This window comes from Rattus rattus, chromosome 12, assembly GCF_011064425.1.
Source record: "Rattus rattus isolate New Zealand chromosome 12, Rrattus_CSIRO_v1, whole genome shotgun sequence".
In the NCBI taxonomy this organism is placed as follows: Eukaryota; Metazoa; Chordata; class Mammalia; order Rodentia; family Muridae; genus Rattus; species Rattus rattus.
In genome coordinates, this window is record NC_046165.1 from 1,915,628 (window position 1) to 1,943,432 (window position 27,805).

General features: G+C 45.1%; 1 protein-coding gene across 2 annotated transcripts in view; it reads left to right on the forward strand.

Moving 5' to 3' along the window:
• The first annotated feature begins 2,736 nt into the window (after positions 1-2,736).
• Tmtc4 (transmembrane O-mannosyltransferase targeting cadherins 4) overlaps positions 2,737-27,805 on the forward strand; it is a 56,159-nt gene continuing 31,090 nt past the window's right edge. The window contains exons 1-5 of one of the 2 annotated variants that reach the window (XM_032917583.1): positions 2,737-2,825; positions 7,554-7,766; positions 11,740-11,855; positions 12,812-13,028; positions 20,509-20,596. In XM_032917583.1, coding sequence (XP_032773474.1) covers positions 7,608-7,766; positions 11,740-11,855; positions 12,812-13,028; positions 20,509-20,596 — 580 coding nt within the window. In that variant the 5' untranslated portion in view covers positions 2,737-2,825; positions 7,554-7,607. Of the gene's footprint in view, positions 2,826-7,553; positions 7,767-11,739; positions 11,856-12,811; positions 13,029-20,508; positions 20,597-27,805 lie in introns of those variants that run through there. The other variant, XM_032917584.1, reaches the window with a different exon arrangement.

Here is a 27,805-nt window from a genome sequence, read left to right on the forward strand (position 1 = left end):
ACTCTAGCTCCAGGGGATCCAACTCCCTCTTCAGATGTGCTACAGAGATATGTAGCCTGTCAGTCAGCACCTGCACCTACACAATTAGAAACGATCCATTTGTTTTGTTTTTGTTTTTTAGTTGAAGAGGCTCTCATTTCCTTATCTTCTCCTTTAGTTCAAGGGAATCTCATCAAGAGTCATCAAGACTTTAAAATCCCTTAGTGACACTAACTGGAATCCACCTAAAATGTAAATACTTCAGAGCCCAAACATTATAACCACTTCCTAAACTATAACCAAATCAGCTTCAGTTCAAAATGTCACTCCCCAAGCTATAACCAAATCAGCATCAGTCCAAAATGTCCTAAATCCCAAAATTGATGATCACTCCCCAAGCTATAAACTAATCAACTTCAGGTCCAAAATGTCCTAAATCCCAAAATTGATGATCACTCCCAAGCTATAAACAAATGGGCTTCAGTCCAAAGTGCAAAAATTGATGATTTATAAGGTCTTAGAGTATTTTAAGTACTAGATTTTCAAACCTATTATTTTACTTAACTTTGGACACGTAGCAGTGTAGAGGGCATGGCCCATGGGCTGAAAGGCACTTGGCAGTTAGGATGTCTACACAAGATTAGTCTTTCAGATATGCTTGGTTTATTCACACAAACATTCTTTATAATACCACGATAATATAAAAGTTAGACATATCATGGAGCAGGGAACAGTTGTTTGGGCAGAAACACTGCTGTATAGGGAGGGCTCCACTGGGAAATCTTCTCCTAGGCTTGATCTTCATCCATCAGCCGTGACAGGCTGGGGATGGCATTGAAGGAGGTCCTAGGAGGTCCTTGTGAGCATAAGCCAGGACAGAGGTAGGCCTGTGTGGGCCCAGTGACAGGCAGTGCCAGAAGTTCAGTGGTCACTGAGGCCAGAGCCATACACTGTCTCAAGTCTTCTGGCTGATAGGTATCCACGCAGAGGCTAGGGAAGCTTTGTCTCTGGAGCATGCCAGTTTGACCCTAGAGACTACTCCCAATCTTTAAATTTATGTATTATATCACTGTGTGGTAGTTTCAGGGTTCACAGCTTGTTGCTAATTGACCACCATAAGGGGTGACCACCTTGGGAGTATTTCATTAGCATAGTAAGACCTATCCTGGGCTTGACTTGTATTTGGGCTGCCAGGTGCCCTGCCAGGAGCTTGTTTCTGTGGCCTGGCTCCTATCAGAGCTGCCTGGTGGCCAATTTCTATCCTACATGCATTACATTATTGCAAGTCACACAAAACGGTTACTAAGTTACACATTTTAAAAAAACTGAGATTCCTTGGAATCAGTCAGTTGGAGGAGGTGAATGAAGATAGAGGCACTTAGAAATCAGGGCCATGGCAATTCATTAGATGCCGGGACTGAGGCTGACTTTGTTTTGTGATACTTTGGGTATCACAGACCACTGGAAGGGAAGCAGAGAAAGCATGATGCGTGTCTTACCGTTTGAGATTTGGTGGCATACACAAGGGGAGACGCTCAATGGGGAACTAGATAAATAGGTTTGAACTCAGAGAAAGCCAGGAAAGGGAGAGTAAATCTGAAATGTATTGACTGGAGTGTTGGCAGCAGACTAAATCATACGGGGAAATTTGTGGAGTAAGACAAAAGGATGAGACCCTTAAAACTCTTAGAAATCATCCAGGACAGGCAAGCCAGTCAAGCAGACTGAGAAAAAAAAAACAAAAAACCAGGAGTGGAAAGGCAATAAGGTCTCAAGAAGAGGGCATTTTAAGGAAGAAGAAGAAATCTTGAGATGAGGTAGCATTGGGAAGCAAAATGTCCTTGGTCTTAGTAAGTGCAGAAGACACCAGAGGTGACTGGCAAATGCAGTTTCCTTGAATGAAAGCCAAGTGAATGAAGTTGGTGGCAGCTGGGGTTGGGGGTGGTGGAGGGGTGACAGCACTCTGCTTCAGGGATGAAGGGCAGCGAAAGTCAGGGTGACACAGCAGAGGAAAGCTTCGAAGTGACTTGGTGCTGAGGATACGCACTCCACTCCAAAGAGGGAGACAGGTCAGAGTCTGACGCTTTAAGGAGGGTCTGAAGGAGAGCGTCAGAGGTCATTGAGCTGTACAGAGGTCTGTAAGTTTGGCAGTGAAAAACACAAGGTTTTGTCTTGAAGGTGGCAGCAAAAATAAGTACTGAGAGTGGAAACTGAGTGGGTGGCCTTGCTATCAGGAAGGAGGTGTAGCATCTAGTGGTCGTGACTGCATGACTGCTCCAAAGAGGAGGTTCAGTGCTGAGTCTGCAGGGCCTTGGGAGGGGAACTCACTTCCCGTTTCAAAGGGAGAAAGTAGGAACATTTCTTCAACAACTCTAGACAGAAAGAAGCGTGGAGTTGAGCTTTGCTGCAGGGTTTCACAGCCCTCGGCAGAGCGCGCAAGACACGCCAGGAATAGGCTAAGAACACGCGGATCCCCGGGGAGCCAGCGGCCAGGCCTGGGAACCACAGCTGCTTCGCGTCCCAGCTGTGCTTTCTCCTCCCCAGCCGAGCCGGTCTGCCCCTGCGCTTCCTCTGCCGCGAGCGCCTTGTTCTGACGTCACCCCGACATGTACCAATGAGAGGAAGAGGATCGCGTGAGTGATGGAAAGGGCAACCGATGGTCGCGTGGTGAGGGGCGGGACTAGGCGGGAGCGGGCAGCCGCGAGTGGGAAGCGGCGCGGCGGGGGGCGGGACACGGCGGGGTGGGAGGGGGAGGGCGGCCCCTCCCCTGGTGGCGGCGGGCAGGGGAGCTGCTGGAGTTTAAGCACGCGGGAGGGAGATGAGATCGCGGCTCGTGCTCCTTGCAGGTAACGCGCGGGGCGGCCCGCCGATGGCCGAGCGCGGCTGCGGGGCGCTCAGAGTTGGGCGCGGAGCGAGCGCGGGCTCCCGGGCTCTCAACTGAGCCGCCAGCCCTGCGCGGGGGCCCGGGGGCGGCGCCCGAGCCCTGCACCTCCACTAGAGTTAGCTCCGAGACCCGAGCTGCCTCCGGCGGACGCCGCCCCGGGCGGTATGCGCCTAGGTGGAAGCCGCACCCCGGACAAAGAGCGCGCGGTAAGGGTGCGCGCCCTGGGCTCAAGCTCCTGCACTGCCCTGCTACGGCCGAGGTCGCCGCACCAGCCCCTGTCTGCTACTGTCCGACCCAGCCGTGCAACAGCTTCGTAGCCCGGGAGTGCACCGGGTGCAGCGGCCACCTGGCCGCGGGGTCCCCGCGCCTGGTCGCCAGCTGGCCAAGGCACAGGCGACGGCTGGACACAGCCGGGTAGCTTGGCCGCCGGCCCAGGGTTACGCGGCGAGCCACCCAGCAGCGCCAGGAGTGCCAGTTACTCTATGCTCAGCTGTAGAGCAAAGCTGGTACCACTGGCCTGGGAGCCTGGAGCCACAGAGCGGCTGCCAGGAGTTGGGGAGCGGAGCAGGTGGTGTAGCAACCGCCTCACCTCCTGCGAACTCCATGGGGAGTCTGGGTTGTTGATGTTGTGACTGTGGGCTGTTTGTGTTTTCTTTCTTTTTATAACTACACACAAAAGAAAGGAGGAGTTAGAGGAAAGATCTAGCCACTGAGTCATCCACACTTTGCTCTCTCCCCAGGAACAAATGGATGGGGAAAACTATATTGGAGCCCAGGGTATTGCCCCTGTACCTGCATCCCCTCAAAGCTGTGCACCATAGCCGGAACTGGGGCAAAGAGAGGCATGCTGGCCCACCTAGATGGGAAACTGGCTACAAGCTAGCAAAGTGGAAACTTTCTGAGGCAGGAATTCTGCGTGTGAAACCTTCCATTGGCAGCCACTCGGACATTCTTGAATTAGGAAGATGGGTCATAATGGGACTCATCTTACCTCTGCTTTTGGCCCAGTTCTGCAGAGGATGGCTGGCTTCTTTGCCTCTGGCACAATGTGTGTTAGCTCTCCCTGCATCGTGCCAGAATACCGAAGGTCAGAAACTACCACATTATCTAACCTGATTTCTAGAGGCAAGGTCATGCTCTATCCTGGAGGACAGCTGTCCCTGGATGCATTGGACATTAATGTAGAGGACAAGAGCCTCTCCGTGCCTGTGGAAGAGTCTCCAGTTAGGTGGCGGCTGCTGCTGTTCTCCAGGGTGAATCATCTGGATTGGGTCACTGCTTCATTGCAGCCTGGGCTGCTGTGTCCATTGTTATCAGAAGCTCGTGGTTCACAGTTCGGTGCCATTTAGCCTTTGAGGAGAAATTGTTTTAGGTCTTTCTGACCTTTTGATTGACAGATGAATATATTTTCACCCCCTGAAAACTGAGGCTTAATATTAAGAGTTTGAGTATTGGGGATGGAGACTGCTGGTTTGTTCCACATTGAACCTCTCTAAGGAGCCAGTTCAGAGAGTTCAGGAGCCACCGGAACACTAGCTTTGTGACTCTGTCTCTTCAGACTACTCATAGATGGTTCTGTGTAGATGGGTCATTGCTTGGAACTGAAGCCACAGTGAGCATACTGTTTGGCACGTCCCTATAGGAGCTACTATCCAAGCTGTGGCTGAGGAGCCAGGGCTCCCAAGCAGGATATAACCTGGAGAAGATCATTAAGATGTGTGGCTTAGTCAGAAGCAGAAAGTGTTCTTTCCTATACTCTGACAGGGATATGAAGGCCTCTGCCACCTCGTGGGGCATGGTTTCATTTACCTGTGCACTAAGCCTTATTGTGGAACAAGGGTCATTTCCTATAGGGGAAGGAGAGTTGGGATCAGGTTGTGTGGTGTGAAGTTTGTATAGGATGCAAAGACTCCTCACCTAGGAAGTCATATGCTGTAGATATGCCCAAAAGAAGGGTTCTCCTTTCTTGGGTGCATCCTGTTGCCTGGTGGGCTTTGCTGGATGTTAAGATGGCAGCATGAGCGTTAAGGAAGTGATCAGGAACTATGAACTAGTCAAAACAGTGGAGACTTAACAACTGCTTATATTGCCTCATTCAGTCCTTACTGCAACCTAAAGAACACAGGGGCACTTTATTCTACTGATAAAGAAACTGTGTTCCTTAGGGAAACAATGTAGCTCAGGGAAATGTAACCACCTGTTCGAGAGGATTGTAACTTTTTTTTAATTTTCTGATAAAAGGCATATTGTGGACTGTTTGGCTATGTATGTAAAGACTGGTCTATTAAGCAAAGGGGAACATTTTAATATTTTCACTACAGCAAAGCAACAAAGGCATTGGACTAAGGGGAAGTCCCCTGAGAGAGCAGAGATGGCTCCATGAGATGGCTCGAGCCAGTGAGGACTGGAGATTAGGGTGGAGGATAGAATGCCTGCACTGTAGGTCCTATGGCTTTGGTTCCCCCCCCAGAGGAAGAGATCAATTTGACATCAACTCATCCATTCAGTTGACATCCCAAAAATGAGAGCCTGGTCAAAAGGGCACCACAGATGTTGGGAATCCACAGTCCATCCTACACATATGTGGGTTGTTGCTTAACTCCCAAAATGATTGGCTTGGGCTGTGAATCTGAATAGTCAGGGAAGGACAGTGGCTAATTTAGGAACACAGATTATTTCATCAATCAGTAATCATACAGCCATTCGAACTTCATAACAAACTGATTTCATATTCAAATGTTCAGGGCTCAGCCGGAGAATATCAGGACCAGTTATATGACCTTTTGTAGATCCCACAGAGTCTGTTATACACTCAAAATTGGTATAAACTGTTTGTTTTCCTGAACATTAATTTTCTAAATCGAAGAGCACATTTAGTCCTTCGCTTTTTAAAGTCTAAATGTTGAGGTAGCAGGAGTAATTTCTTTGGCTAGAATGTAAAGTAGCAATCAAGGTGTTTGTGGTGACCTGACTACAGTTAGGTTTTAAACAGTGGCTTACATTTTTCAGTGGAAAGAAGAAAGCTACAGAAAGTAGGTAGATTATTCCCCCAGCGCTTGCTCTTAGCAAGCCTTACATCAGGCAGTGATGCTCAGGGGACAACTAGAGAAAGAATTGCAGGCTTTTGTGTCTGGCTTGTTAATGGACTCTGCTGCTGGAAAGAATCAGCACTGCCATTGAAAGGTGTGCCCATCACCCTGCCTCTACTTTTATTCAGGCAAAAGATGGTAAAAAATGTCTGTGACCTGAGATTCCTGTTTGGTTGACTTCTTGATCTATGTATTAACTTGAAGATCTAGAAGCAAATATACCCAAGCTGCATCCCAGTCAAGAGGCTGGGATTTTTCCCCCCATCAGCGTGAATGGACTCTGTCTCCTCAATAGGGGGGACCAAAGTTTTTCCACCAAAAATCAGTACTAAAGGAGATCTTCCAAAGACTGTTCAACTCATGGAAAATATAGTGATGTCCAGCCTTCTCCAAACATCCATTAAACCCCAGGGACTCAGTTCAGATAATGTCTCCATCACATTGCCCTATAGGCAATCTGTGGGGACATTTTCTTGATTAATGATTGATATGAGAGGGCCCAGCCCACTGGGCGGATGAACCTGGGCCCTGTAAGAAAGCAGGCTGAATAAACCAGTAAGTAGCATTCCTTAGCAGCTAGGTTCCTGCTTTGAGTTCCTTCCATAGCTTCCTTTAGTGAGGGACCTGTAAGCCAAAGAACACCTCCTCACCCCCAAATCCAGTGAAAACTCTAAGATAGGCAGTCTCCTTAACCACTTAATAATGAGGAAGTAGTTGCAAAGAGCATAACTCTCCAAGCAACCTGACCAGAAGAAAGCACAGGTGGAGGGTGTGGCGGGAATAGGGAACAGATAACTGATTTGCAGATAATTTTGTGTTTGAGTCTTGGAATTGGCCCGGGATGTTATGCAACTCTCACAGCCAGAAAGGTCTTAACATTTTGCTTTGTTCCACGGGCAGTAGAGAGATAGAGACTTTTACAAAGCCACACAGCTATAAATGGCTACTTTGTCCATTTGAAGGTTCTAAAGAAGTATCTATTCCTACCTTGACTCTCTGTACAGAATTTCCCGTTCCCTCTTTTGGGACAGCTCATTTCTTTTTGGACCTTCCAAAGAAATCAGCTCCTCTTTCTCTGTGTAAAACACCAGCTCAATCAATCATTGTCACCCGCTCTAGCCCTACAAGTCCCCTCTCTTAAGATTTTCAGCTAGCCGGCCTATGCACTTGAGTCCTACATGCAGACTGTTAGGTCTGTCAGAGTCATGTTTCATGCAGTACATTCTTGCTCCCCACATTGCAATGTGCCAACAATGAACAGTTACTGATTTTTCTGGATCAGTGAAGCTGATTTGTTTCAAAAGCTTTGTAAACTGGCTCTCAGAATTAAAAACGACTTGCCTTATGGGTTTGGTGAATACGTGATTCTGTTAAGTTAGAATTCCCAAAAGGAAAAACCAGAAACCCAAGCGCTTCAGATTCTGTTGGTCATGGTAAGGTCTGGAAGTCTGCTTGAGTCCGGGATCACTTTTTCTGCCCACTAAAGTTTGAAAGACACAACTTTTTGAGCACATTGTATAAAATCACAGCATCCCTACTGATCTAGCGTCCACTGCAGAAGTGTACTTAAGGGTATTTACGTAATGTTGCTTCCCTTGCAGATTTCTAACCAGCATAATGCTGGAGCAGGAGGCTGGCGGCCTGCAGTTTTCAAGATGGCTGAGCTGGATGCTGACTTGGATCATGTCATCCCATCCGTCCTTCCCCCTTTCTGGGCTAAGTTAGTAGTGGGATTTGTTTCCCTTCTGTGTTTTGCAAGGAGCTATGATGGAGATTTTGTCTTTGATGACTCTGAAGCTATTGTTAACAATAAGGTTTGTGTCTTAATCCTCTAGGGAACTTAAGCATGCCCAGTTTCCTTCTGTCTCAGTAATCCTCCAAGTGGGTGTTAATTCTCTGTCAAGCTTGGGCTGACTCTCGGTCCGAGTCTCATGAGCTATAGATTTCCCATTATTTTATGTATGCTCTCCTAAATGCATTGCCTCGGGTCTGCAGCACCTGCCTGTGCTCAGGAGACCTCATGCACACCTCTGCTAAGGCTTACGAGTCTGGGGCTGTTGCAGAGCGTCGCAGGTTGACTGCTTCAGGTTTTATGAAACTTTCCAGAACCATGAGAGGAGAGAGAGAGACTCATGCATTTGCTCTAGTGATGGATGGTTCTAATCATCCATCGGAAGGTGTGTGGTCTGTAGCAGGCAGCAGCTGCCTATGACTCCATGCTTCACTGTGTGAGCAAGCTCAGTGTGCTGACAGCTGCTGGAAGAAAGCATTCAGCTGACGAGGGATACAATGTTCCTGCTCATTTCATGTTTGGAGACTCAAGTTTGCTGACCTTGCAAACTCCTAGTCAATCTTGCTTCACCAGTTATAGCTATATGAGGCCAGGAAAGTAACCATCTTTTTTTTTTTTTTCTTTATTGCAAAATGGGAAGGAAACGATTCAAATAAGCCAAAAGACAAGGAGAGTAAGAAACTCGGAGGCAGGCAGAACCAGTGCTCAGAAGTGGCATGAGGTACACCCTTGGTGATGGGCTGTCACTCAACATCTAGGTTGAATTGCTTTACCTATGGCCAGAGCTTGAAGGACTGCACCTGCCTGTCCCTCTGGGGCAGGCCATCGAAGGTGCTTTTGCTTGCTCATGAGAAGTGAAAGGCCATCAAGATGACTCAGCAGGGTAAGGCATCTGCCACCAAGCCTAATGACCTGAGCTCAATCCCTAGGACTCATCGTGGAAAGAGAAAACACTACACATAACACCCCATGGTGTGTCTTTTTGTGAGTATGTGAGCATACACACAAAGGTTAATTAAGGCTATAAATTTGATAGATGGGTGGATGGATAGATAGATTATATTTTTTAAAATCACTGATGTCACCAAATGAGGAAAAGTTCTTTTTACATAGAAAATGTCAGAGAAAAGCTCCACATGGCAAGGCGGCATGTTTTGAAGTTGGAGAAGGCTGTGTTTGACGTGTAGGTGTTTTGTTTGCAGCATGATATTATAATTACATTTTTTTTTTCCGTGCCAGGGTCTCATTATATGGCTCTTGCTGACCTGGAATTTGCTGTGTTGGCCAGACTGGCCACAAACTCACAAAGATCTATTTGCCTCTGCCTCTTGAGTGCTGGAGTTAAAGGCATCCATCACCGTGCCTGGATCTGTTGATCCTCACTTTTAAGACATGTCTTCCTCTTGTGATTTCCTTCCCTTTTGTTCACCTGCCACCTATAATAGGTGATTCCTTTGCATCTTTTCTAACCATGCTTCTTTTAAAAAAGCGTGTAGCTCCGAACCGCTGTGCCACGTTGATGGCTTGCTAGCCACAATAAGGATTTTCCTTTATTTTTCCAGTAAGGATTCCCCTTTACTTTTGAAGTTCTGTTCATTTGTTGTGGTTTTCTTCACACCTCTATCTGGGTATGTAAAGGGTTAATTCAGAACCTGTGCTGGAAAATTTCTGTTGAACTGGGAACATGGATGTATGAGCTCTGCTGTGTGGAGAGCTCTGATGCTTGCTGTAGTCCTAACATGTGAGAAGGAGTGGCCAGGCATCTTATGCCTCTGCCAAGTGTGGTTTGAGCAGTATTTTCTGGAATGTCGCCTCCTACCCCTTGTATTAACTTTCCAGCCTCACTTTTCTCCTTCCCTGTTGAATGGAGTGCAGAGCTCCTCTCCTGAGGCGTCTTCATGATATAAGCAGGTGGTTTCTAGGTCTGAGGGTGTTGGGTATGTTGCTCGGTGCTTCCTTGTACCAAATTGCTATTTCTTGCTCCCTAAGATGATCCGTTGGGAGGAATTTGCAATCTAATGTTCCCATAAATCACAAGGGGGGGAAAAAAAGGTCTTTCTCTTACACACTGTGCTTCATGTAGGCTGTGCCTAATCAAATATTTAGAGCTTCTTTGGTGTTCATTTTCTGTTCCGAGGGTGGATAGGATGCTACTCCAACCACCTCAGCTGAGGAGGCACTTATACTGCAGAACACAGAGGCTTGGACTTCCACTGTTGTTGCTGAGTTAGCAGATGGATCCTGTGATCTTTGTAAAACATCCAGCTGGCTCCTTGGATGGATGATCTAGATATTTAAGGCTGCTGAAGCTGATACAAGCGAAAGTCACAGTGAGACTCAAGTGACCGACTTTACTTCTGTTCCTCCTCTTGAGTTAGCAAGCAGCTCATTCTGTAGCAACTAGGAAGTTGTAATTGCAACTTAGATATTTGTAACTCATTATGTAGCAAGTGCGAAGGTCCAAGTTGTAACTGCAACTTAGATGTTTGTTCTTTGAGGCCATCTGTCATTTAACCACCTCTTGTTTGGGAACATTTTTTTAAAAGTGTGTGTGTGTGTGTGTGGGTGTGGGTGTGTGTATACAGGTTAGTGCATGTATGCAGGTGCGTGATAGGGGTAGGAGAGGCTACTGAATCTCCTGGAGCTGCAGTTGCTTGTGGAGTTGCAGTTGGTTGTGAGTCTAAGGTGTGTGCTGGAAACCAAACTCATCCTCTGGGAGAGCAGCATGCCTTTTTAACCTGCTTAGCCATTTCTTCAGCAGTTAAGCATCCGTCTGTGTGTCAAGACCATTCTTTGAAAGCTGGTAATAGTGTAGTTTCGCCTGCCAAAGTCAGGAGCTAATACGAAGATGTGAGGCAAGAGTTAGAAGGAGCCGTGAGCTGTCCCAACATTGGTGCTGGGAACTCAGGTCCTCTGAAAGAGCAGATCCTGCTTTAACTGCTGGGCTATCTCCAGTCCCCTCATTTAATTTTACAGCATTTAGTTTTATATTTTAAATGTCAGGAAAAATGTATTTAGGTATGTTTGGTATACATTTAAGTTATCTCAGCAGAAAGGTGGTTTTGTTTAAAATTTAGTAATTTTATATTTTAAAATTGTATAGAAGGTTTTCCCCCAAGTTTCATAATTTGCTTAACTCATGATCAAAAGTAGAAACATTAAAAATAATATTCGCCCATTTTGTTTAAATTGGTTATTGTTTTGATACCTTACTTTATTTAATTGGCTATGAAAGGAAAGTGGTGACCTTACATAACCAAGTGGTTTGTTTGTTTATTTGTTGTTGTTGTTATTGTTTGGTTAGTTTTTGGTTTTGAGGTTTTTTGTTTTTTGGGTTTTTGTTTTGTTTTCTAGTTTTTTTGAGACATGGTTTTTCTGTGTAGTCTGTGTAGCCTTGGCTGTTCTGGAACTTGCTCTATAGACCAGGCTGCTCTCGAACTCATAGAAATCAACTTGCCTCTGCTTCCCAAGTGTTGTGTTTAGTGATAGAGATAATTAAACCAAACTGTAAGTAACCAGCTATGGGGACAGATAAGAGATGCTCCAGAATCCACAAAAATGGATTGAGATCCACTCAGGATGTTAGAGGATCAAAGATGACCATCCAGGGCAGACTTGCCTATGGAAAGCCTCTGCAGAGAACTCATGAAAGGGCCAGGGGCATGGCGTCAGACAGATGGACACAGTGGCTCTGAATTATGAGGACTTCAACTTTGATACAGGGATGTAGAGGACTATTGAGAGACCGTAACTGGCTAGATAGGATAAGCTCATGAGCATTTTGAAGTACTTTGAGTTGAAAATGAGAGGATACAGTTGTCCTTCCATAAAGCCTGGGCATACCCTACAGAAGAGATGTTGGGGGTTGGGCCTAGGGCTAGCAGAAAGGATGAAGGGAATAGAGTTGACATTTTAGGGGAGCTTTCAAGGCTGTGGTGTAAAACTAGGGGAGGATCATGACTCCTTGCCCAGAATGTCCCATTGTGTTCCTGCAGGACCTCCAATCAGACACACCCCTTGGGGACCTTTGGCATCATGACTTCTGGGGCAGTAGACTGAGCAGTAACACCAGCCACAAGTCCTACAGGCCACTTACTGTCCTGACTTTCAGGTAAGGTGTGACAGTAGGAACGAGTGCATCGTTTGAGGTTTCCTCATGATGTCATATGTTGGGGGAGGTGGTTATCCGGCATTAGTTCTTATGTAGGTGGATTACATATGTGCTCTAAGGTGTCTGTGCTCGTCTTAAGTCTTAGGAAGTGTGCCACAGGGAGGCTGAGAGGTTGTGCCTAAGGAATCTCCATTTCAGCTGTATAAACTGAAACCGAAATTACGCAGAGGTTAGCTTGGCCCCTGGGTCAGGATGATGCTCACACACCAGCAAAGCACTTGTGTTTCTGGTTCTCGGAGAGCCCACCCGTTACTGTTTGGTTAACAAAGCACCAAGGGATATGTGATACATACCAAAGCAACACAGTCATCCAGTAAAACTGATCTCTTTTCCTTTTTCCATGACAAACTTAAGCTCCGAATCTTCCTATCATTACCAATCTAACATAATGAATATGAAGTTTAAAGACTCCTTTTCTGGCCCTCATTAACCAGAGCTACTGGTCACATGACAGAGCTTATTCCCTGTTTCTGGGATACATTTAGATACTCTTGTATAGACAGATCTTACAGAGAAACACTTAGAACCACTAGCAATTGAGAGGTAGTCAAATGGAAGAATCACAGTGACAGTAGGGAGGTATTCTGTGGGAGAGGGCTGGGACACACGTTGTTAAGTTAAAGCACTTTGTTCCATGATGTCTGGGTTATGAGGGACAACCTTGAGGGAAATGTGGCTTTACCTGTTCCTGGAAAATAATCCCTTTGGGGTCTTGAAAACATCATCTAGCTGTCCTTTTGACTTTGGACCCTGTCAGGGCCCTTTCTCCCGCTCTCCTCTCTGCCTCACTGTGTTCAGTTTCTTCAGGCTTCTTGGCTGGGCAGGTGTTATTACCTCGGTAGTGTCCATTGTGCATGCTCTGTGCATCCACCATGAACAATCCCTGTTTGTTGCAGGATTAACTACTACCTGTCTGGAGGCTTTCACCCCGTGGGTTTCCACGTGGTCAACATCCTCCTGCACGGCGGCATCTCCATCCTCATGCTAGATGTCTTCTCGGTACTCTTTGGTGGCCTGCAGTACACCAGTAAAGGCCGGAGGGTACACCTGGCCCCCAGGGCTTCCCTGTTGGCGGCATTGCTGTTTGCTGTCCATCCAGTCCACACCGAGTGTGTAAGTATCTACGTGTGACGGTCTGCATGCGCGTAAGAAGACACTTCTGTGCTGTCTGGTTTTCTGACAGCAGGCTTTTTATGTGCTCCTCTTGTTTGCAGAGTTAAACACCACACGGCCTGTCAGACATTAGGGCTTTAGGTCAGAGTCATCTCTTTATGAATACATAATAGCTCTCGCACTGGTAGACCTTCTCCTCAGAGTGTGCTAGCATCTTGGGGGACACAATCTGTTTAGCTGGTGTGATCACACCAGCATCAAGGGCATAAATGCTGATGTTGCCTGACTTTGGATCCTAAAGGCCAGCAGTAAAGAACCCTTCCTCAGTGCAGAGACTGTGGTAGTTTTGTTTATCTTATTCATTTTTGGAGGGAGATAGGGTCTTAATGGTGTAGACCCTAGCTGGCATAGAACTCCCTATGTAGACTGTACAGGGCTCTAAAACACAGAGGTCCACCTGCTTTACCTCTCAAGTGCTGGGATTAAAAGCATCCATCACCATATCTGGCCAGGGGTAGGTTTTCTGTAATAGCTGACTTTATGATTTATAAAAATTTTCTCAATATAGTTAGCATAAAAGCACTATGACTTTAGATGGTCTGGTACTACTCTATTAGCATAAAAGCACTATGAATTAGATGGTCTGGTACTACTTTATAGGCAGTAAGTATCCCAAGCAGATAAAGAAAAGAGAGTGTAGCATCTTCCATGGCCCATGCAGGCACAAAGAAACTGCTCCTCGAAGTCTCTGTCTTCCTCCTTCTCCCTCCCTGGAAATCTTTCCCAAATAGACTTGGCCAGGTGATGGACAGCCATGACAGGAGCCTCACCTGCTGTCCTGTGGCCACGTCTCTGTGCCTTGGACACAAAGGAGAATATACTCTAGACATAGACTGTTGAGATTTAACTGAACATTTTCCAGGCTGTCAGAAAACCCCTATATGCCTACTTGAACCCTTGCAAAATGTGAGACTGCCTGCTGCTGAAGTAAGGGATTGGGTCTGGTCTTTCTGGTCCCACAAGGCATTGGATAAGAATGTTCCAGATGCCATGTTGTTCACTGTGAACTTTGACCTTTAATAGACATCTAAATGCCTACAATCCTGTTGTGGCTTATCTGCTAACAGTCATGATTGTCCTGTTGAGGGTCTTAAAGTTAATTCTAAACTGTTAACCAGAATTCTTGTTTCTGGCCATCTGATAGAAACCTATGGAGTTTTTACTGTTGCCTTTTATATCCTCTTTGAAGGGCTATGAGCTTATGATGTAAGAGTCCACTTAAAACCCTTTATCTCTCTCTCTTGTACAACTGTGACTAAGTTACAGTTGGTTTCAGCCTCATTCCCCCCACGCTAAGTGTTTGTTACAGAGTCTCAGATACAGTGTTGTGTCTGACACAAACAGGGCTTTCTGGGAGAATCCTGACTGGATTGACTGTTTACCTCTTGTCTAATTGGACACAGTTGTAAAACCAAAGTAAAATATTACATTAGCCAAAGATTTCCTAAAATTCTAAGTATTAAAAACTTGATTTGGGAAGAGATTTCAAGGCCTGTGTATGCTTCAAGTGTGTGTGCATGCACAAGGCAGCTTCCTGCCAATCTTAAAAGGCCTTATTTTAGAGCTTTAAAAGGAATTGAGGGGAATGGAGAGATACCTAACGTGGTAAAATACTTGCTGTGCAAGCTTGGGGACCTGAGTTTGAACACCGGCACCTTCATAGAATTCCTGGCATAGGGGAATGTGCCTGCATCCCAATGATAGGGAGGCAGAGACAGACTATCCCTAGGGTTTCCTGGCCAGCTGCTCTACTTATCTAGTTTTGGATCCATGAGAGACTTTGTCTCAATAATATCCAAGGTTGGCCTCTGGTTTCCACATGCACAAACTGTGCATGAACAGAGTGGGGTGGGGGAGGGAGGGAACGAAGAAGAGAGGGAAGAAAAGAGAGAAGGAGGGAGGGAGAAGGGGCAGGGTGGGCTACCTGGAGGGAGAAAGCAATATTTGAAAATTCTCTTCACGACAGCCATTTAAACTTGGATTTCAGGGAATAATAGATAATTAAAAATTAGCATTCACACCGACATGCTTAGTATGTTTACCTTTCATTACTTTGACACACTATCCAATTTCCTCTTATCACTTTCCCCGTGTTATCTCCCACTCTACATTTTTTAATGCCACCTTTAAACATGTGCAAAGAGCAAGACACCTGGAGCTTATCTTCAGGCGGCAGGAGAAGGCTGGCACAGGTGTCCTGCCACGATGGGAGAGGCAGCTCCTTCCCGGCTGTGGTGTGGCCATGGTGGTCCCACTCTGCTTGTGGCTCCCCGTAGCATGAGGATAGTGCAGATTGCAGACAATATGTGTCCATGTCTGTGTGTTAAGAGGGTAGAGTAGCCACATGAGCCCTACCAGTTTTTAATGATGTGCATTTCTTTGTAGTTAGCACTAATGTGTTTTGTGTTTTCCCCCAGCATTAATACTGAAGGCATTTTTGCCAGATGTAAATAAGCACTTATATTTTCTCTTCGTTATTATATACAGTGTTGCATCTGACACAAACAGGGCTTTCTGGAAAAATCTTGTGAAATGGTATCATGTAGCCATGGCTGGCCTTGAATGCCTGATCCTCTTGCCTCAATCTCCCAAGAGCTGGAATTATATGGAGATGTGTCACCTAACATTTCCTAGCCATCCGGTGCGTTTGATACAGGGTTCTGACCAAAGCCAAGATGGTCGAATTAGACACCTTTCAGTCTAATTCCCCTTCGGGGCTCTGATTGGTAAAGGAAATCATTACAGCAGATCAATTTGTTCCTCAGCTGATAGAAATCAAAATCCACCCTACTCCCTTTGCCCTTGTATGCCGTCCCAGATCGTCCTCAGTTGATAGTAGACACATGAAGCTTCGGACGGAGTACTGGTACCCCAGGAAGGAGAGGCATGAGCAGACGTTGCTTGTTGTTGAAATTTTTAATCCCGATCCGGGGTTTCTACCCTGCCTTTGATCATTCAGTTCCTGGATAGAAGACACAAAACTTGTATTATTTCCAATAAGCCTTAAACAGCACACGAGCTGGGTGATATCTACCCTGTATGCCATTAGAATCTACTTTCCTATCATTAGCCTCAAGTTATTACTTACTGTGTTTCATCTGTTCTTAACTCCAACTGGACAGCCCTCAGGGCAGTGTTTTCGTGACTCACCTAACCCATGGTGGCTCCTCTTCTTCACCTTCTTCACCTCATGGTTTCCCCATCCCAAGCCCCAGAACCTTAAACCCCCTCCTACGTCTCTTCTGCCTAGCTATTGGCTGTTTCCATCTTTATTCACCAATCAGAAATAACTTGAGGGCAAGGTCACATAGCTCACCTGGGTCCCCGTGCAGAGTCTCTTAGGGGCTGCACTTGACATTACAATACATAGCAAAAGACCACACCTCCACATTGCTTAGGTCTTGGTCTGGTTCTACCCAGCCATCAGGATGAGGTACACCCAGGGCCTCCTTGTGGACGTGAGTAGCATTGTACCTAAAGTGTGGCTAAAGACGACAAGTTGCTTGGGTTCTGAATCAAAAGCTTGGGCTTCAAGACGTCCACCCACCCATCTACTGAATCCAGATGTTTTGCCAGAGAGGAGGTCTTTGTGTTCCAGGCTGGTCTCAAATTCACTTGTAGCTTCACTTGAGATGAGGATGGCTTTGAACTCTTGTCCTCCTGCCTCTACCTTTCAAGTTCTGGGCTTGTTGGCATGCACCATACCTAGCTTTGAACACCAGATTTCAACACATAGGGAATTAGTAGGGAACCTCCCGCCCACCTCCTTTTTTGTCCATAGATTCTTATTTCTTGTCCCCAACTCAGAGGCCACCTCTTTATTGGATTGAGCGAGGGCGCATTGACTTTTTTTCCTCTAGAAAAGACTGACAAGGTGTTTGATGTAATCTGAAAGAAAAATGTAGCTGATGGAGAGGGATTTTGCAAATATATAAAAAAGAAAGGAAGGAAGAATAAAAGTCTTATTTTCCTTATGCCTATATATACATAGCCTGCTCTTGGACAGCCTTTCACATTCTGTGCTGTGAGCTCTCCTTAATTACTCGACAAATACTCACTGAAATGCTAAATGCTTCTTTACTTTAAAACACTCGATAGGTTTACCTTTTATGTCGAGTACTATAACCCTCATCACTTACAGACTTGAGATTGTCTTTAATAGTTTACCAAAAACAGAGATGAGAGATGGCTCAGCTGTTAAATGCTAAGCCTGCTACTAGGACAACAGTGCCTTTACCAAAAGCAGAGCGTTCCTTGAGAAAATAAGCTTATTTGCTTAAACTTCAGTTCTTGGCAGCACTGTGCATTTACCTTAACCACCCTGACAGAAGGGGCTTCCACAGCCTGGTCCTTCTGGCTTTGTCCCCGGTTCTTGTCCTAACTGTTTCTTCCCTTCATTCACTTCAAGAAGTCCTAGCTCCCTGTCCTGCCTCCTCTTGTTGCTCTGTGGCTCCTTGGACAGTGACTCTGCACTGGCTTCAGTTGCTTCAATTCTGAGAGGGTTGAGTTCTGGTCTATCCTAAGCCACAATTCTAAAAAACTCTTCTCCCTGTATCCTGGCTGGAAGCCTACAAAGCCTGGATGTTCTAAATACGTCCTTACTTGCCACTGTGTTACAGAAGCAGCAACCCCCAGCCCTCCAGTGAGCAACAGTGTTCTTGGTCCTCCCCCACATGAGCATCAATGTCCTTGGTCTCCTCCCTATGAGCAACAGTGTCCTTGGTCCCCCGCCTCCATGAGCAATAGTGTCCTTGGTCCTCTCCCCCACCATTAGCAACAGTGTTCTTGGTCCCCTCCCCCATATGAGTATCAGTATCCTTAGTCCTTTTGCTCCCCCTATTAGCAACAGTGTCCTTGGTCCTCCACCCCACCATAAGCAACGGTGTCCTTGGTCCCCCCTCCCCCGCCATGAGCAGCAGTGTCCTTGGTCCTTTCCCTGCCTGCCTAGCACATTGTCCTATTTCAAGAAGCACTCTGGTTACTTATTGTGTCCTTGAATAAATGAACTTAACTTCTGAGCATCCAGAACTCTCATTGTGTATTCATTTAACCCTCCAGTGAACTGCCATGTTCCCTTTGGGTCATTAAGCTTGGTTTGCTCCTTGCTTCCTATGCTGGTTGATCGTTATCATTTTGTGACAAGAAACCTGACAGAAGCAACTGTAGGAAGGAAGGTTTGTCGTGACTCACAGTTTGAGGGATCAGTCAGTCATAGTGTGGAAGGCATGGCCACAGAGCATGAGTGTTAGATATCTGAGCATATCCAATCAGGGAGCAGAAAGCAATGAATGCTGGTGCCAATCCCACTTTCTCCTCTTTATTTAGTTAAAGACCCCAGCCCTTGGAATGATACTGCCCCACATCAAGAGTGGGATTGCCTCAGCTAAGCAGTTTAGAAATTCCTTCACAGACATGACAAGAGGATTGTCTCCTAGCTAACTAGATGCTGTCAGGTTGACCATACTGACACTTGCCTCTCACACATGCTCTTGCTAGGATGAATTTGTCAACTCATCCTGTGTTCTTATCCATGGACTTCCCAGTGCACCTCCATGGGGGGGATACTGAGCAGTATGCCTCAGCCTTTCACATGCAAAAGGAAACCTATTCTTAAAGGCATCCTTGTTCAGCTGTCGATCATACACACCCCTAGGAAACATTTATGTTCTAATTTCTACAGGCATGATATTTTATCTTCTTTTCAGAAGTAGTCAATCTGTCATCCATTAAGATGATTTGGTATATGCCACGTTTGGGTGTCAGTTAGTAAAGGACACACCATGAGCTAGAGCAGTACTCATAAGAAGAATTCTATGGTTTTCCTTGCTATGAAATATTCAGAGGACAATGAACACAAACTTTATACAGCTTCATTGTTGCTAGGGGAAAGGAAGAAAGGAAGGGGGAGTCATGTTGGAAAGGAGAAGAGAGAAAGGATGGGAACTGTACTCTGTTTTATCTCATTGGTCACTTTGGAAATCTTCCTGACTTGGCAAGTTAGCCTTCTAAACCCGTCTGAGTTAGAAGGGAGAAGATGGCAGAGGCAGCTCAGAGGCATTGAACTTCTCTCTCCCTCTCCCTCCCACTTCCTCTCTCCCCCTCCCCCTCCCCTTCCCTTCTCCCCTGTCCCCTTCCCATCCCCGCCTGCTTAAATGGCTTTTAACACATACTTCCTACTTTTATGCCCTTTGTGTTTCCAATCCAATTTAAAATTCTTTTCAGTTTATTATTATTGTTGTGTATGTGTGTGTGGATGCTTCATGTGTGTGCATGCCTGATACTGGGGAGTGGGGCATGTGTGTCATGGTACACAAGGTGAAGGCTGGAGGACTCTGGGTTCAGTAGGCACCTCTACCCACTGTTCCATCCTGACAGTCCCAGGACTCTTTTTTTCTTTTTTAAATACTGTGCTCTCTGAGCTGGTGACATGTTTAGTTGAAAATCCCCTGTGGGACGTGAGAACCCTGGGTTGCTGGTGTTCTTGGGTGTAAGGTGTTAAATAACACCGCTTTTTTGCTACACATCTGCTGTGCCCAGAGCAGTCTGCTCAAATAACCTGGAATCTCTTAAAGCAATGAGATGAAGTCCAGTACCAGAGAGGGTGAAGAGAATGAACCCGTCATACAGTGGGCTGCACAGTTACACAGTGGAACCATTCTCAAAGGCATTCTTTAAGGATGAACAGTTAGTTAGTTACACAGTTGATCCATTCTCAAAGGCATTCTTTAAGGATGAACAGTTAGTTAGTTACACAGTTGATCCATTCTCAAAGGCATTCTTTAAGGATGAACAGTTAGTTAGTTACACAGTTGATCCATTCTCAAAGGCATTCTTTAAGGATGAACAGTTAGTTACATAGTTGATCCATTCTCAAAGGCATTCTTTAAGGATGAACAGTTAGTTAGTTACACAGTTGATCCATTCTCAAAGGCATTCTTTAAAGATGAACAGTTAGTTACATAGTTGATACATTCCCAAAGGCATTCTTTAAGGATGAACAGTTAGTTACACAGTTGATACATTCTCAAAGGCATTCTTTAAGGATGAACAGTTAGTTAGTTACACAGTTGATCCATTCTCAAAGGCATTCTTTACAGTTAGTTACAAAGTTGATCCATTCTCAAAGGCATTCTTTAAGGATGAACAGTTAGTTAGTTACACAGTTGATCCATTCTCAAAGGCATTCTTTAAGGATAAACAGTTAGTTACACAGTTGATCCATTCTCAAAGGCATTCTTTAAGGATGAACAGTTAGTTACACAGTTGAACAGTGGGTTGTATGGCACTGCCAACATGCTGCCATGATGGGTGGGAGCTGGTAAGTTGCTTGTTTTGTGTCTGAGGTACATTTTGTATGTCCCAAATTTAGGAATGCTCAATTTGATTTATGTAAATCCTTCTCCCGCCCCTTTCTTTTAAGGTTGCTGGTGTTGTTGGCCGTGCAGACCTCCTGTGTGCCCTGTTCTTCTTGTTGTCTTTCCTTGGCTACTGTCGAGCATTTAAAGAAAGTAAGCACTGTGTTTACCACCTCTTCATTATCTCATCCTATGGAGCAGTGTCTTCACAGGTAGTGAATCGGTCTGTTCATGTAAGGTTATCATCTGAGGCGCTGTAGTCCAAAGGTTTAGACTCTTCACACGTGTTTATTTCATCACCCTCTTCACACATAGCGCCACATTCTAGATCAATAATACAGCAAGGCCCTGAAGAACTACTGAAGCACTTAGACTGGGGGTGGGGTACTGTTTTAGTTTCAGCAAAATTGCATGATTTCACACCAGCTCGGGACTGGTCATATGTGTTGATGGCCAAGCTGCCCCTTCATAATCTTCAAGGGTGGATTGGACTGGCCCTATGAAGAGTCTTCACTTTTCCTCTCCCTTCCTTGCATGTAGGCTAGACGCCAGCTCTGTTTGCATCTCTGGTTCTCCCGGATATGCAGCTCCATTGTGACACAGGAGAAGGGGGCCTCTGCCCTCATGATGATGTCTACTGGAGTAGGCATGACCATACCTCACCCCTTATATTGTTTTTTTATCATGCTGAGAGGAAAAATTCTGCATGCCAGTTAGTCTGGGGACACGTGAGTGGAGTAGCTTCGGGGGTAGAGAAGAGCAAGGGGCAACTTCTCTTCCTGAGACCAAATGTCAACACAACAGGAAGGTAGACCTCCATCAGTTCCTTGGGCAGAGTCTCGCCACTAACAACAACTCATGATTAGAGGCTCTGGAGAGGTCGCACCTGCCCCAGTCTCACAACAGCTGAGCGAGATTCCAGCGCCATCCAGACTGTGAATCAGGAATGGGAGGGGTTTTCTCCCCTCACAGACATGCTTATCACAGTAAAATGGCACTGCATGTCCTAACATTGGCAGTTCGGTCGGGATCTGCAGGTTCATAGGAAGGTGCTTCTCAGCATTCACACCGAGAAAATTAAAACTTCAGACTTAAAGAGATTTTTTTTTCCAGAAAGGTCTCATCAGTCATCATTTGTAAATCTTAACCTCCTTAAAACAATTACTTGGAATTATAAATGAATCTTCACAGTCATCAAATGTACTTTTTAAGAAAGGATATTAAGCATTAAGTATTAGATATCAATAGATTTAACAGGTAAGGTGCATCATATAGAACCTCTCACTGCTTTAAAAGATTGCCCTTGTGAAATCGTAAGGAAAACCATTACAACACCAGAACCCCTTCTACTGAGTGAACGGAGAAATTTGCTGGGTTTTCCAAAAGGACTGTTCTTTCAGAGTGGTGAAAAAGAACTAAAGCTACTTGGTATTCCTCCCAGGATTCTTTATTCTTTCTGTGTTCTAGTTCATGAATTTGTGCATTAATATTTATGTAGTATATGTGTATCTGTTTTGAGTTCTTTTAAAAATCATAAAATTGTTTCTAAGGGACATCCATGCAAAAAGTAATTGGTTTAGGAAGCCTTTGGGGCTGGGAGTTTAGCTTGGTGGTGGATCTAGGCGAAGCCTCTGGTTCTATACCTGGTGTTGAAATGACAAATTGAAGGCGCATGAAGTCTTCAGAAACTGATAGTGAGGGTGAGGGTACTTCATACTCTGATTCCTGGGTAGTTGGTGAAGAACGGCTCGCCATGTAACCCTTCGTCTCTTTGGTCCAGCGAGGCTATTTTAGCACCATACTGTATTTACTTTAGCATGAGAAAGAGAAGGTTAGGTCTGAGCTTATAAGTGTCTTCAGTAAAGTTAATCTGGACATGATTGGTGTTTACAGAAAAGTAGCACTGGTGGCGCCGGCTCGGTTGGAACCCCTCTAGGATTATGGGTAGACGCTGCTTTGTTTGACATTCCCACAACAGTGCGAAGACGGGAGGATGGCTCTGGGAACCTGAGAAGCCTCCTTGTCCACCTCTTGCCTGTAGCCACTATCTACTGAGTCGAACTCATTTTAGGACAGGAAAGAGTAGACCAAATGGAGCCCACAGGGTCACCTCCAACGTGGTCTCTGATGCTTTGTGGTTACTTGGTCTTTAAAGTATGAAACTGTGATGGTTGATACACTCATTTCAGGCCTCAGTGCATTACCTCAGCCTTGCATCTCTGCATCCTTTCTGCCCTTAACTGTGTCCCTTGCCCTGACAGGCCTGAGTTGGAGATGGCCACAGTTACAGTCACTGCAGGGTTTAAAGAAGGTGGTCGAAATCCTTGGCTCTTGAGTCTTGTCATTGTGAATTAGTTCCACTGAGCTTGCAATTCTAGAGGTTCCAATTAGCCTGAGAAGGCCTTAGATGCACTATGATTAGTCTTTTTCTTTTTTAAACAGGGAGGCCCCTCTATCCCTTCAGCAAGGTCCTAGCCTGACCCCCACTGTAGACACCTAAGGACTTTGTGTCCTCATGAGCAACCTGCCTTGTTCCCTTAGACCAATGGCATAAACTCACTGTACCCACCACTTGGTTTTCTCCTTATCACAGCTCCCACCCTATCTTTTGTCTCTTGGCAAAGGTATCCTATTTTCAGTATCTTTTTTTATATATATATTTTTTACTCGTTTCCAAACATGTCAAGAGTAGAGTGTTCTCTGTTAAACACCAGCTCCTTAGAAACATCATTAAGCAACGCTGATAGATTCAGCTTAGCATGTGTATTGCTCAAGACCTATCTCTATTTAGAGGCTTGCAGGGGCCACGGGCCTTCACAGAGGAAGAACAAAGTTCCCTATGCATGAAAGATTTTGACCAGAAAAGGAGTTCTGGTCTCTGATGCTGTTCCAAAGTGCACAGGGGTTTATCAGTTTAGATCATCCATTTTCTCACCAGTCAGCCTTATATTAAAAGTATTTCTTATACTAGGACTTGGGCCTAATGCTGGATTGCAAAACCTAGAAACTAAGTATGGACAGCCCCATGGGATAGGGGGGTAGGGATTTCTAGGCCCATGTGTATTATAGGAATATATGTATACATGTATACTTATGTATGTAAAAATAATTTTTTTCACATGTTAGAGGTCATACCCAGGGGTTTGCACTTTCTAATCAAGTCCTCTACCACTGGATTACACATCTCTAGCCACAGTCCAGTTTGTTCTGGTTAAAATACAGCTTGAATTATTTATCATGCCTAAGGAGCTAAGAATCCCCTTCTCCACTTGTCTTCCTGAACTGTGTCCTCTCTCCAGCACTTCGCATGTGCTCAAGAAAGGACACCATTCTGTGGTGTGTGTAGAGTGGATGGGGGTGGCTTTTGTACTGCCATTACCTCTGACATTAGGTCGTTGAATTTCTGTTGGTCTAGCTTTTCATATTCGGGAGCATCTGAATGCCTGTGTTTCCCTGTGTCTTAAATCATCAGTTTTCTTCCCCTAGATCACCAGTGCAGTGAACACAGGCCAAGCAGTCCTCACAGACTCATGCCATAGCATGGTGTTTGCCTGTGTCTGTAAGTACAGCGGAGAATTAAAACTTCTGAAGCAGAAACACAATCTTTATTGGAATGAAAATGATCGTGCTGTTTAATGCTTAGGCTTAATGTTTAAAGCAACCAACTTAAAGACCTGGTCTTTGTAGTTCAGAATCTGAATATATAAAGTCAATAAAAAAGGAGACCCGGCTTTAGATACACGTAAACTTGGCATTCCAGAGTTGGAACTGAGTTAATACTATTTTATAAGGGAACAGAAATTAAGTGCTCTGAATTATGATTGAACTAGTTAGAAGGCTCTCTAAGAGACTATAGCTCCTTTTGGGTAACCTCATTAGCTTTCTTTATGGGCGCAGTCTGTATTATTATAAAGTCTGAACAATCTTTAACTGCCTGACTTTATTAGGAGGCAGCTCTGCTAAGCTCTGGTATCCTGGAACTTCAGAAAATGGAGGGAAATCTACTCACTGTTGTTTCTAGTGCTCTGGCTTTTGTTTGTTTGTTTGTTTGTTTCTTTTGTTTCCTTTTCCTTTCTTTACTCTCTTTAAGCTCTTTTTAGAACAGAATCTTTTTAGAAATAAAAATGTCACCAGACATTTACTTCAAAACAAAACAAAACAAAATATCATTAAACAGATGAGTTGAAGGTACATGTTTTGTTGTTGTTATTGTTTAATGCCCAAACCAAAAATGTGCTGTTCTCATGAGATGTTTCGTCAATACTGAAAGCTCTTTCAGAGCCTCCTGTTTCAGACTGGAGACAGGTAAGCCCTGAACAGAAAGCTTGCTAAAATGGCGGAAACAATTCCATTCTTCCACTAGCGCCTTAAGCTAGGACTGAATGTCTTACTCGTGTGGGAGGAGGGATCTTCCAGGGAGGGATGGTCTTGCTACATTGTACCGCACACACTCTAAGTTCTCAGCTCCACCAGATGTCAACAAGATCTCAGAGCCCTTTGATGTTTTGTTAAACTTGTATCCTGTTGCTGTCCTGCTGTGGTTCAGCCAGGAGATCAGAGTTTTCATTCCCTTACATTTTCCTTAAGAAATATTTTTTTTTTAACTTTTGACTTGTAATCATGATGCTAAAAAAATAAGCCTGACCAATTGGGGGACACACCTGTCATCCAAATACTCTGGAGGCAGCGGGAAGGGGAATTGCGAGTTTGAGGCCAGCTTGGACTACAGTGTAAGAGCTTGCTTTATAAATTATGAATGAATGAATGAATGAATGAATGGCTGTGCCATACAGACACCTGTTTTTAGGTCCAGGGTCATTGCCAATGGATTGTTCGTCTCTTTCTTCTCTGCCTTCATTTTCCTTGGTTCCTCCCTTGCTTGAATTTCTTTACATGGTCCTTCTGTGAGGACAGCAAGTCTGACTCTCATTCCGTGTAGGAAGCAGGCTTGGTTGGTTCCAGTACTTGGAACACTAGTCTGATGCTCATTGTGTGGCTCTGGCAGCTACAGAGCTGTGACCACCTGTCATGATGGCGCGGTTCCCACACACACCATGATGTGCCAGTTTCGCTCAGCAGAGCTGCCAGGCAGAGGGTGGTGAAGGGGGCTAGCTTGTACAATGTGCTGCTTTTGCTGAAAGGAGGGCTTCCCTCTGGAAAGAGTGCCAAGTCAGAGACGAACGCTTCATTAAATTGGTCACATCTGTTGGCACTTGTGGGCGTCAATGCTGACAAGTGTCTTTCTGCTGGTTGGAGTTCTTCCCTTCACTCCTTCATCCTTTGCCTCCAGTGACCTATGGGACTGTGTCGTCATGGATAATAGAGACGTAGAGTGGGGCAGATCTCCCATGTTCTGGGTCTTCCGCCATTGCCACTTGTTATGCTGGGTAATTGTCCTGGAGAGTGGTCTTCCTCAAGGTGAAAGGTACAGGATAGCTACAGATGGTTTTGTCGTACTCTCCTGTGTCTTCTGAGCTTAAAAATCTAAGAGTCTGGACAAAGTTAGGGCCATGAATTCCACTAAAGATACTTGAATAGAGCTGCATTCAAGTTAGAATTACCTGTCTTTGAGAGACTTTATTTCTCCACAAAGATTATTCGTAAGTGTAACTGTACTAGAGGCAACGTTTGTTTTAAGGCTTATTTTTACTGTTTCTCACAGTAGCTTTTAGGTTTAGATTGTCACATTTTTATATGCATTCTATATCACACTTTTTTAATTAGCCTCTTACATGATGGGGATACTTCCATCTTGAAGAGGTAAATGAAAAGACTTGTCTTCTAACTGTATTTGTTCACACTGAGAGGATTACTAACTTTTTGGTATTACTGCATAATTGCATAAGAAATGCGGCAGTACATATATATACAGCCACCCAATTAGACAAGATTGATGAAGCAAAGAAGTGCAGAAGTGTAGATCGCTCCTGAGAGACACAGCCAGAATACAGCAAATATAGAGGCGAATGCCAGCAGCAAACCACTGAACTGAGAATAGGACCCCGTTGAAGGAATCAGAGAAAGAACTGGAAGAGCTTGAAGGGGCTCGAGACCCCATATGTACAACAATGCCAAGCAACCAGAGCTTCCCAGGGACTAAGCCACTACCTAAAGACTATACATGGACTGACCCTGGACTCTGACCTCATAGGTAGCAATGAATATCCTAGTAAGAGCACCAGTGGAAGGGGAAGCTCTGGGTCCTGCTAAGACTGAACCCCCAGTGAACTAGACTGTCGGGGGAGGTGGCAATGGGGGAGGGTGGGAGGAACACCCATAAGGAAGGGGAGGGGGAGGGGATGTTTGCCGGAAACCGGAAAGGAATAACACTTGTACATAAGAAATACTCAAGTTAATAAAAAAAAAAAAAAAAAAAAAAAGAAATGTGGCAGTATAAAAGACTTCTAGTAAACGAGGAGCCAAAAGAAACCGTTAACTTGGTTCTGTGTGCAAGGCGGCCTAGTGTTCCTGTCACCATAGTGAACTATTCATACTTGGAATGAGAGTCACTAGCATAGGCTGCCTGGTTAAAAACAACCACAAAAACATGAAATCCAAATTCATAGGTTATGTTGCAGGTCGACCTAATTAGTTGCTTTGATGAACCGAGATTAAGAGTAAGTCTTAATTCAGGGGAATTGCATGGATGAAACTATAGTAGATGGGATTGTCCCAGAACTCAGAACGGGTTTCTCAGTTTAAGTTTCTACCCACCCCTGTAATATAACCATTTTTGCCAATGCCGTATACATTAGTTAACTCTGGTTTTTAATGTGCAGGCATACTATACACCTGTGAAGAAGACTTATGGTTTTAGAGACTTATTAGTATGTCGTGTGTATGTGTACGTGCCCGAGTGTGTGTGTATGCATCACATCCAGTAGGCAGACACCTGTATACAAAAACATAGGGTCCTCAGGACCTTAGTCATAGGGCTTCTGATAAAGTACTAATAACTCTGTAGCAGAGAGTAGACGGGAAAAACGTCGGATTTAAATCAGCAGACTCGTTTCATACTTCGCAAGATCTCAGGGGTGCGGTTGGAATACAGACATAGCAATGTGCTGGGAGTTTCACATGTGAGCCGAGGCTGATTCTGAGGTCTGTAGACACTGCCACGTATAGAAACCTAACGGGAGCCATACTTGTTCTTTTCAGTTTCTGCTGTTTAAGTTACAGAAACAAGTGGGCCTGGAATGTAGCTTAGTTACCAGGGTGCCTGCAAACCATGCATAAAGCCTTGGGTTCAGGCCCCAAGTCCACAAGGACCAGAGCTGTCATCTCAGCCCTCCAAAGACAGAAGCAAGAGGATCAGAAGTCAAGAGTCATCCTCTGCTACATAGTGAGTCTGAGGCCTGGCTG